Here is an 11,697-nt window from a genome sequence, read left to right on the forward strand (position 1 = left end):
TATAGCATGCCCATATCATCTAAATGCATCTAGGAGAAAATATTTTGTGTTCTCTTACCACTTAGGTGGGAGTATCCTTCAATTTGGTTCCATACCTGGAAAAAGCTGCATCTTTTAGACTGCCAGAGTGGGACTTCTTCAACACTGTTGGCTTATGCCATCACTCCTTGGTATAGCCTTGCTGCAAGCTGCATTCCCCTTTCACTTCAATGAGACAGACCCTCTCTGCCTAACTTCCAAGTTGTTTTCTGAAGGAAATTTGCTTTACTCCAGCCCCTTATTGGTTCTGTCTCTGCAATATTCATTTTGAAGCATTATTTTAAGATTGGTTGGAGAGGATTCTCGGAGCAGTTCAAGCTTTCCTGGGCCTCTGACCCTATTGTTTTTTGTTAAATTCTTTTTTTTTTTTGAGTTCCAATTTCTCTGCCTCCTTTCTACCTCTACCCCAACCAATGAAAAGGAAAATAATATGATATTTACTACACATGTAGAAAAATATTTCCATATTAGGCATTTTGCAAAGAAAAGTAAAGTTTAAAAACTATGTTCCAATCTGGACTCAGAACTCACCAGTTTTCTTTCTGGAGGTAGATAGCCTTTTTTATCAAGAGCCCTTCAAAATTATCTTGGATCACTATATTGATCAGAGTAGTTGAATCTTTCACTGTTGAAAGACTCCTTTCACATTATTATAATATTACTATTATTGTGTACAATAATCTCCTAGTTCTATTCACTTTGTATCAATTCATATGACTTCCCAAGTTTTTCTGAAACCATTCCCTTCCTCATTTTTATTCTTTTATAGAACTCTATCACAATAATATACTATAACTTATTGTCATGCTTTCAATTTCTAGTTCTTTGTAGCCACAAAAAAAAAAGCTGCTATAAATATTTGTTATATGGGTCCTTTGCTGTTTTTTATATGGGTCCTTTGCTGCTCTTTGGGATACAGAACTAGTAGCAGTATTCCTGAGACAAAAGATATGCACAACTTTATAGCCCCTTGGGTATACTTAACAAATTGTTTTCCAGAATGGTTGGACCAGTTCACAACTCCACCAGTTTAATTAGAAATTACCTATCTTTCCAAATACTCTTTAGCATTTTGTCATTTTCTTTTTCTGTGATGTGAGCCAATCTGATTGATGTGAGGTAGTAGCTCAGAGTTGTTTTAATTTGTATTTCTCTAATCAAGAGTGATTTAGAATACCTATTCATGTGACTTTTTATATCTCTGACTTCTTATGAAAATGACCTTTTTTAACTACTAATTCAATTGGGAAATAGTCTTTATCTTCATAAATTTCCCTCAGTTCCCTATATATTTGAGAAATTAGGCCACTATCAAAGAAATTTTCATAGTTTCTTGCTTTCCTTCTAACTCTGGCTATGCTGGTTTTGTTTTTGCAAAATCTTTTTAATTTCATGTAATCAAAATTATCCATTTATTTCCCTCTCTATTATTTGGTAATAAACTCTTCCCTTATCCATAGATCTGACAGGTAAATATTTCCAAGCTTCCCCTATTTGCTTATGCTATCATCCATTATGTCTAAATCATGTATAAGTTTGTTCTTTATAATTTTACAACATTCATTTTTTTATTGTTTTATGATTGTTGTACTTTTTACTTACATTGTTGACTTCACTGGTCATATTTTTCTTTGCTCTGCTTATGCATTGTGTATTAGATCATGTTTTTTTCTCACTTTTCTGCATTCATCATGTTCATTATTTTCTTATAGCATAACAATATTCAATTATATTTATTTTCCATAATGTAAGAATTAAATTAGGACTCTGGTCCTTATTTTTCATAAAGTTTATTAGTTACCTGGATAGAAATAAAAAGAAAAAAAAACCCTATTCTATCTAGCCATGCGAGTGGTCTCAACATGGCCACCATAGCAGTCCCCTCCATGCCATCACCTCAGATAGAGACCCCATACTTCCTTTTCTCTAACCATTTAACCTCCCCCTCTCTTCTGGGTCAAATTCAATCATCTCCAGATCAAGTGCTTGGGTCACCATCCCGTGGTGTTGGTGATGCAAACTCATGCAGACTCACATAGACTTATGCCAGCTATGTTACCCAGATGAGGAAGAGTCAAAGAGAACTTTCCTCATACAATCACCCCTTTGATTCTTTGGGAGACCAGCATGTTAAAATCTCCTCTGGGTTTTGTAGCAAGAGTTTGAGTGATAGCCTAGAATTCTCCAAGAGCTGGCTGGATCAAAGTTCTAAGCTGTTGAAGAAGGAGGTTTCCAACAGTCAGTTTGGAGCTGGAGGTGAAGACTGAAGCTGTGGATCTGAGACTCCCCTGGACAAACCATTTATTAAGCAGCTTGCCTGTGAGGATCAACTAGAAGAGGTGGAGAGGAAATCTCCAGTCATCTTGGTGGACAGATTGGCTGAAGAAGAGAATATAGATCATGCATAGATCATGTAAGGACACCATAACTTGGATTCCTGCTACCTGACCCACCAAAGAACTCTAAGTGAGAATCTGGGTTCCCTGGTCGGACTTATCTTTAGTAATCCTTAGTAATCTTTAGTTAAGTTTAGAAAAGGATTAAGCTTAGAAATTAACTATAGTGAGTTGAATATCTTGAGGCAAATAGTCAGATGCAAATCTTTTCCCTTATCCTTCCCTATCAATCCCTTCTTTGTTAATAAACTCATTTATTTAAATGTGATTCTCTCACTTTGTGTAAACCCTTCCCCTCTTTCCTAAATTCCCCATAACAGTTTCTGGGAGATAAACATGTCAGGTCTCCCCAGTGAATCATTCCACATATGTGGCTTATATTTCTAAAACCTCTCTTACTAGAGATATATAAAATATTGCGCTTTACATAGTGGGAATCAGCCATTTAAAGGAATAAGAAGGGAAGAAAGAAAAAGGAGAAATTTAAAAAAAAAAGATTGATAGACGCATTGACAAAAAGCCAATTAGGGGGCACTCCCCTTAGGCATAAGAGTTTACATTCAGAATAAAAATTCAACCCCCCTCAGTTCAGTTCATTATGTCCCAAAGTTCATTCTAGATCTCTTGATGTAGTGTGTGGTTTCTGTTTTCTTGGTTCAGGGTGTTGGTGATTTTTCCCCCTAAAATTGTTTTAAAAGTTCTTAAAACTTGGATTTTAGAATAATTATACAATTCCCCCTTAGGAGGGTATTGACCAACACTAGAATTCCCCAGGATACATGTGTAAGGGTTAAAATTAATAGTTTGACTAATGTGACCGTGAAAATATGGGGTTCAAGACTATGAATTGCCAAAACTGTAAAGGTTTCAGCCAAACTGTAAAGATAATTTGTAGTGTCTTGATTTAAATAAAAAATAAGTGGTCGCCATGGGAAAATTCCCAAATATGAAAATACCCGAGTCAGCTGGATTTTATGGAGATTTTAATTAATACAAATGAAGGAATTAAGGGAAGGGAGAGAGAGAGTATATGAGGAAATATTAGGAAGGGTCTAGCTTTACTATAAGTATGAGTTAGGGACTTTTCATTCTTCCATCAGGAGTTTACAACTTTATCTTCCCCTAAAGTATGCCTAAGTATGGGTGGAGTAATGTTAAAATTCCCAATATATTCCTGATCAAGTACCTCCATTTGTTACAATAAGGGAATGGCCTTAAGAGAGACTAGTTAGTCTTTTACCACTCACCACAAGATTTGTCCCAAGCAAAACTCCAGTCCTTCACCGAAATCCTCAACTCCTGAACTGAGTTCAGAGACCCAGCTACTCCAATTAGTCCAAACTCCAACTAGTCTGAATTCTCTCTAAGTTCAGAGAGCCAGCTCCTTTTAAAGAGAAATTTCTCTTATGTCACCTCCCCTAAATTTTCACATCTACCAATCATAGTAGACGTTTTCCCTAGGACTGACCATTCTTAGTTCACATCTTTTTTATCACCTTCTCTGGGTAGACTAAAACTTCACACCTCTTTTGCTAAGCTTACCTTTTGTAAGTTGCTTGACCTTTTAGTGATTAATTTAACCTTTGTAGGTACTTAGCACTCTTTTGTATTAGATCTAAAAATAGACCTAGCTTAAGGTTCTAGCTTTACTATAAGTATGAGTTAGGGACTTTTCATTCTTCCATCAGGAGTTTACAACTTTATCTTCCCCTAAAGTATGCCTAAGTATGGGTGGAGTAATGTTAAAATTCCCAATATATTCCTGATCAAGTACCTCCATTTGTTACAATAAGGGAATAGCTTAACCAAATCTTCTTCTTCTTTTTTTTTTATTGATAAAAATTTATTTTAAAAAAAGACATACTGACATAGCACTTCTATGGAATTAAGGAAATCATGAATAACTAAGTACATATTTATAATAAAAATATTAAGAATATTCACACATAAGCATAAAATGACTTGACTATGGTACTCACATGGTTGATTTTTTCCAATACATAATACATAGGAAACAAATCAAAAGTACCTTTCAAGACTATTCAGTTTTATTGTCAGTGATAACATGTACAAGACTATGATTTTACAGTTATTGTTTGTTTTGTTTCCCTAAATATCCTTTGAAAGATTATGAATATGCATTAAAAAAATAGATTTACATTTCAGAAATGTAACACATTCAGGAAGCCCTCTGTAAACATATACTTCTTCCCACTTTTTTCTATGATTCCCATATAACTTAATTTATGACATCATAAATTTATAAACTGAATCTGAGCCATTACAAGAAAAAAAAATGGAAGACTGGATGCACTAAATTGCTTTTCATCTTCAGGCCTAAGAGTTAAATATAAAATTTGTTATATTTAAAAGCACAGGCCATTTTCTAGAGAAATTAGGAGTCTAAAAATATTAACATGCACTTTTTATGTTCTTGATATTGTAGGTTATTAAACCCTGCCTTCCTTTACCCCCTTCATTCCCCATATCTGAGTGATTATAAATTCTACAGAACAGATTTGGCCACTACGTATTCTTCTTATATACAAGAAATTTTCCAGTGAATTCCACATGTGTTTGAATGATGTGGTGAAAATATTCTGCCTATGTGTTTTAAAAACAATAGTGGAAGGAGCAGGACCCTTTTAAAAAAAGCATATGCATGTCATAAAAATAAGTAATGATAAAAAAGAATCAATAACACTAGTTCTTTATTCTTATATTGTCCTTTCTAAAAATCCCTCTTTACTGCACCACTGAAGAATAAAACAATTAGAATAAAGATAATATCACAAAAATGACTTTAAGAAGGCACAGCTTAACAAATCTTGATATTTGCCCTATTTAATCTTTGTGTAATGACCTGAAATCTTCTTCTTTAAAAAAAAAATTAAAATGTAAACTTTAAAAGAATTTTCATCCAATGAATAAAGACTTATTTCTTAATTTCTTATTCAGCAACCAAATTATCTTTACTTAATAAAATAAATGGTAACTTGCATGTTGGTAACATTAATTTATCTTATCATAAATACATTATTACTGAGGTCTCTGAATGATGGAGGACAAATCTTAAAGGGCAAAACATAACTAAAATATTCTCGTTAGCTTTAGATGATTCAAACAGCAACTGATAGCTGCTTCTGAAATTTTTATTTTTAATAAAAAAGTGATCTAGTTCACATTATTCATTGTCAGCTAAATTGTTTAAAAAACTAAGTCTTTTAGTTATAATAGTAGAGACTATAAGAAATTAACATGCTCCTGTACAAAACAAAATTAATGCACACAATGGATTTAAATAAAAATTGACACACTCAAGGGATCTCTGAAATTCTGCCAACTTTCAGCCCAATGAAAAGTAAAACCATAAAGTTATTATGCATAAACAATTCAAAACTAGAGTTTATAATGGAAATGTCAACAAGTCATAACTACTACATCAGTGTTGATAAGTTTCCACTATACTTTCAACTAGGCATAGCAAATGTGCAACACTTGACAGACTGTTTATAAAATTAAAGCTTTCAAAGCTATAAATAAAGAATACATAAATAACAGCATATTATTTGTAAACCAATGGGATTGGTAAAAAAAAAGGAATAAAGACATGAACTAAACAATTATCTGATAATATTTCAATAAGCTACTTTCCACTAAGTATAAAGCTATGGTTTTATAATTTTACATTGCTGTAAAAAGTATTTTCATTCCATATTTATGACGAGTATGCAATCTTCAAATCTTCAAGAGATCCCTCCATGAAGTCAGCTTGTCATATTTTCAGCAGCCTTTAGTGCTTCTGTGGCCTTTCGAAGTTCTTTAATAACAGAGGATAAGGCCTCTGGGTTTATTCCTTTCTCACACAGACGTACACAAATAGAGAGTGTTTCCATATCCAAGCCGGTATTCAATATTCTTGAGATCTCAAGCAGAACGTCCATGGTCTCTCTCACAGCATTCAGGTTGGTTGCGGCGGTCGCCGCGGCGGCAGCACTGGTATTACTCCCTGCCATTGCGACTGCCCGCCAAGGCGGGGGAAAAGCGGGAGCTTAACCAAATCTTCTAAGGTAGAGTCTGAGCAGTTTTTAAGATTCACACTAGATATAAGAGAATGTGGTTGCCAATATTATAATTCAAGTCAAAATGACTTTTTATTTAACAGCTTTACTTACAAAATAGAGGGAAAGAGTAAAGTAGGGAAATACAAAAGAGGGTAGAGTAAGCAGTCTAGCTAATCACCCAAAATGTTTCTCTGGAGCCTAGCGCAACTCAGGTTGGGCTAATTATCCCTCCACTGGAGGGCTGTTTAGCCAGAGGACCTGGTGGTTAATAACCATATGGCCTCCTCCAGAAACTAATATCTCCAGAAGCCAGGAAAGGAGTCAACTTCTCACTCACCCATGCTGTAGTCCAAAGGGGAAGATCCAAGAGCAGTCTTACCAAATATTATAGTCCCAGGTCCTTTACCAGCCTCCAAAGCCTTGAAAAGAGCTCGAAGATTCCCCTCACAGGAAGTTGCAGCCACTTTTAAAGACCCTACTTTTTATCACTTCCGGTGCCTTCCTCCACTTTACAGGGATCAATTGCAGTTTATAACTTTGCTTAGCACTGTCCAGGGGACAGTCAGTCATTTCTGAGTTATTATCCACTTTAGCATGTAGGTTGCGGGCCTCCTTTACTTATGCATTAAGTAGTGTGTATTGGCTTCTGGTGATTAAATTTAAAAGTAGGTGAGGGGAAAGTTAATCCCATCTTCACATGTGGCTGAGTTGTAAAGTATATAAATCAATTCTCAAAAGAAAACCAAAAACCAAAAAAACAAATAGAAGAGAAAAAATTAAATCTGTATTTTGTAGTATATAGAATCTTTTCTTTTGTCAATGACCTCTTTTAAGTTTATACCTAGGAGTTAAATCTCTGGATCAAAGAATATAGACATTTTAGCCATTTCATTTGCATAATTAAACATTTATTTTTATAATAGTTTCATTAATCCACAGCTCCACTAACAATATGGTAGTATGCCTATCTTCCCACAACCTCTAGAATATTAGATCTTTGGTCTTCTTTGTCAAATTCCTGAGTATTAAATAAAAATTCAGAATTTTTTTCCTTGCTAATGATTTGAAGCATTCTTTTCATGAGTTAACTTCTGCTTAGGCAGATAACTTCTAGCAAACCTGTATTCAAAATTCCCCACCCAATGTACAGGCCTGGAACAAGCTCACCTGAAGAAGTTTATTAATTTACACTTCAGGATGCCATGCTCAATGACTTGTTTTACCAACTAAAATCTGTCTTGGAAACCCCCAATGTAACATTAGAAAAAATGATATTTAAAACTGGATTTTTTTCTGTTATCCTTTGATCCCTCAACTTGGCAATACCAGTGTTTGTTGATTGTCTTCTGGAACTCCTGATTGATTATCCATTTTGTTAAAAGTAGTAGTAGTCTCTCGGTGACCGAGAATAATTGTCTTTGTGTGTTTTCATCTACGGTGTACCCTCATATGCCTTTGAAGTCCAAAGACTGAGGCGCAAAGTTTGTGGCACATGGGGCATGGGACGCCAGTTGTTACAAGAGGTGCGGTTGTGGCCTGGTGTCGGCATTCACGCGCAGCGGCAAGGCATCGACGTCGTTAATCTTCAAAAGTGGCGGCGGCATGGTTAATGTGGGTTCACCAGCTGCTTCTGACAGAGGCAGCAAGTTCTAGTCACTTTGGTGTAATGCCAGCCCACTTCAAGTTTGACTTTAACTGATCCTTGAATCTTTTCTTTGGTCGACCTTGTTTCCTGAGTCCAGCTGACATTTCACCATAGAATACCTGTCTTGGTATTCGCTGTGGGTCCATGCGGATGATGTGTCCAGACCATCATAGCTGGGTTTTGAGGACCATTACTTCTATGCTGGTGGAGTTGGCTCTGTCGAGGACTTTCTGGTTGGTGATTCGGTCCTGCCATCAGATCTTCATGATTGACCAGAGAGAGCATTGGTGGAATTGCTCCAGCTGTTTCATGTGCTTTTGGTACAGTGTCCATGTCTTGCAACCGTACAGGAGAGAGCTGAGGACCACTGCGTTATACACTTTGAGCTTCATCGCAGTGCTTACACCGCTGTGTTGGAGGATTTTGCAGTGCAGCCGCCCAAGTGCCTGGCTGGCCTTTTGGATCCTGGCATTGATCTCATGGTGTAGGGACCTGTCGTTGGCGATGGTGCTGCCGAGGTACTTGAAAGTCTTGACCTTAGAAAGCTGCATACCGTCTATTGTAATGCACGGCTGGTTAGTTGGCCTCCCTGGTGCAGGTTGGAACAGCACCTCTGTTTTGCTGAGACTGATAGTCAGGCCAAACAATTTTGTTGTGGTAGAGAACCTATCCACAATAGTTCGAAGATGATTTTCTTGGTGGGCCACTAGAGCACAGTCATCTGCAAAGAGAGCTTCCAGGATGAGTCTCTCTGTTTTCTTTGTTTTTGCAGTCAGGCAGCGAAGGTCAAATAGTAAGCCATCCAGTCGGTATTTGATGTAGATGCCCAGATTTAGATCCATCACAGCATGTCGTAATACTTGGGTGAAGTATAAGTTGAATAGCACCGGAGCAAGGACGCAGCCTTGTTTCATACCATTGGAGATGTTGAAGCAATCGGCTCTCCACCAGATAGGACTTCTCGTGTCATGTCAACATGAAAGAGCTGGATCAGTTTGACGAATTTTGCTGGGCAGCTGAGCTTGCTAAGGATCACCCATAATACGTCCCTGTTCACTGTGTCGAACGCCTTCGTCAGATCTATGAAGACAATGTAGAGACTCAGGTTCTGCTCAAGGCATTTTTCCTGCATTTGCCTCACCGTGAAGACCATGTCAATGGTGCTGCGATCTGGTTGGAAGCCAAATTGTGATTCCGGCAGGTTCTGCTCTAAAACAGATGATAGGAGTCTGTTGAGTATAACACGGGCGAGGATCTTTCCAGCAGTGGAGAGTAGTGAGATTCCTCTGTAGTTGTCACAGGCTGCTCATGTGCCTTTGTTCTTGTATAGGACTACGATGGAGGCATCTCTGAGTTCTGGGGGCATGTTTTCCTCTTCCCATATGCTGGTCAGCACTATGTGGAATGCCTGAAGCACCTTTCCATTTAAGGCCTTGTACACTTCGGTTGGGATCTCGTCTTTACCGGGTGCCTTGCCTGCACTCATTTGTTTAATGGCTTTTTGGACTTCCTCTATTGAAGGAGGGACGTCAAGTTGTTCAATGGTGCGGTTTTGGGGGATCTAGTCAAGGGAGCTTTGGTCGACTGAAGAAGGTCGATTGAGAAGCTGACTGAAGTGTTCTTTCCACCTGTTGCTGATGCCTTTTTTGCCTTTTATGAGAGTGTCACTGTCAGAGGATAGCAAGGGAGTGGTGGTGTGTTTTAATGGTCCATAGACAGTCTTGAGGGCACTGAAAAATTGTTTGTAGTTTTTCATATCAGCAAAACGCTGGATTTCTTCTGCCTTTTTTTCCCACCATTGGTCTTTCATTTTCCTGATCTCACACTGCGCCGTGGCTTGGAGAGACTTGAATCTGTTCTTTTTAGGAGCAGAGTTTGGGTTATTTTGCCACTCCATAAAGGCTTTCTTTGTTCTTTTTGCTCAATAGGTCTTCAAGAGTAGTGTTGTTCTCGTCGAACCAGTCCTGGTAGTTGCGTTGTTTGGGGCCTAGGACTGCCTTTGATGTTTCCTTCACTGTGTCTCTGAACTGGTTCCATTTCTCGGTTGAGCTTCCAGTGAGTGGTCCCTTGACAGACAGCTTGTCATCCAAGCAGGACTGGAATGTTTGTAAATAAGATGGATCTCTAAGACGACTCACATTGTAAAATGCGAGAACTGTCTGGGCGCCTTTTGGATGGCGAGTCTCAATGCACATTTGAAGAGTGACTCTAACCAATCGGTGGTCTGTCCAGAATTCAGCTCCTCTCATGGCTCTGGTGATCTGTACATCCTAGATGTCTCGCCAGGGTACAATGATGTAGTCAATGAGATGCCACTGTTTTGATTGTGGGTACATCCACATTGTTTTATATTTGTTTGCCATTCTGAACACAGTGTTTGTGATGGTGAGTTCGAACTCTGAGCATTTGCTGAGTAGCAGTAGGCCATTGTTGTTCATTTTGCCCACACTGTGTTTGCTGAGCACTCCTTTCCATCTTTTATGGTCCTGGCCAACGCGGGCGTTGAAGTCTCCCAGTAGTATCAGCTTGTCATTTGTGGGCACTGAGTGCAGGACAGCACTCAGGTCAGAGTAGAACTGCTCGATGGTCTCCTCTGTGCTGATCAGTGTAGGGGCATAAGCGCTGATGATTGTGGCATACCAGTCTTTGCTGAGAGGCAAACGGATCTTCATGAGCCTCTTGCTGATGCCCACAGGCAAGTCTGGCAGCTGTTTGAGCAAACTGGTTTTGATGGCCAAGCCAACACCGTGGATTCTGTCTTCATTTGTGGCTCTACCTTTCCAGAAGAAGGTGTATCCAGTGGTGGGTTCACTGAGTGATCCCTCTTCTGGTAAGCGTGTTTTGCTTAAGGCTGCGATGTCGATGTTATATCGCGCCAGTGCTTTACCGATTAGAGCTGTTCTTCTCTCAGGCCTTGGGGTATTCTCTCTATCAAGTAATATTCTGATGTTACATGCTCCTAGTAGGAATTTCTTTGTATTTTGTTTTCTTTTTTTATTAAAAGTAACAAATGATTTTTCTTTGATTGTACACAAGCCCAAGCACCTAACAGGTTAATGACCTCTAGCTACACCACCTGTGACGAAATCATTTATATTTTGAAAAAGCTTTGTGTAGGTTGTCAGAATTAATAGTAACAATATAAGTATATAGAATGATCACAGAATGTTAATCAAATGATTTGTTAAAAGTTACTGTATCACTTATCCAATTATCTGCATTTGAACATGTATGTTGAATAATGTAGCTGTGTGCCAAGAAAAAATGTAACCATTGAGGGGTATAAAAATAAACACAACTCTGGGCCAGATGGAACAGTTCCATGCAAAGCCTAGCCCCTGGATGACACTCTCCACTGTATCCCATTACTCATTTGCGCCTTCACCACCACACATAGTTATGGCCCCTGAAGACATAAACAAGGTTGGACCTGAATTCCCAGCAAAGATAACCATTAAAAAAAATTTTTAGATGCACAGAGAAAAACAGAAAGAAGTACAAAAAAAGCAATGCATTTTGAAAGAAATATGGAAATTTACAGATTTTTCATTTT

The 11,697-nt window shown here is 38.0% G+C and overlaps 1 protein-coding gene across 1 annotated transcript; it reads right to left on the minus strand.

The window, feature by feature from the left end:
* Positions 1–4,461: 4,461 nt before the first annotated feature.
* LOC100026980 (mitotic-spindle organizing protein 1-like) lies at positions 4,462–6,490 on the minus strand. Its single transcript, XM_056817430.1, has one exon. The coding sequence runs from the start codon at positions 6,449–6,451 to the stop codon at positions 6,203–6,205; it is 249 nt and encodes an 82-aa protein (XP_056673408.1). The 5' UTR covers positions 6,452–6,490; the 3' UTR covers positions 4,462–6,202.
* Between the last annotated feature and the right edge of the window lie 5,207 nt (positions 6,491–11,697).

Source organism: Monodelphis domestica, chromosome 2, assembly GCF_027887165.1.
Source record: "Monodelphis domestica isolate mMonDom1 chromosome 2, mMonDom1.pri, whole genome shotgun sequence".
Lineage (NCBI taxonomy): Eukaryota > Metazoa > Chordata > Mammalia > Didelphimorphia > Didelphidae > Monodelphis > Monodelphis domestica.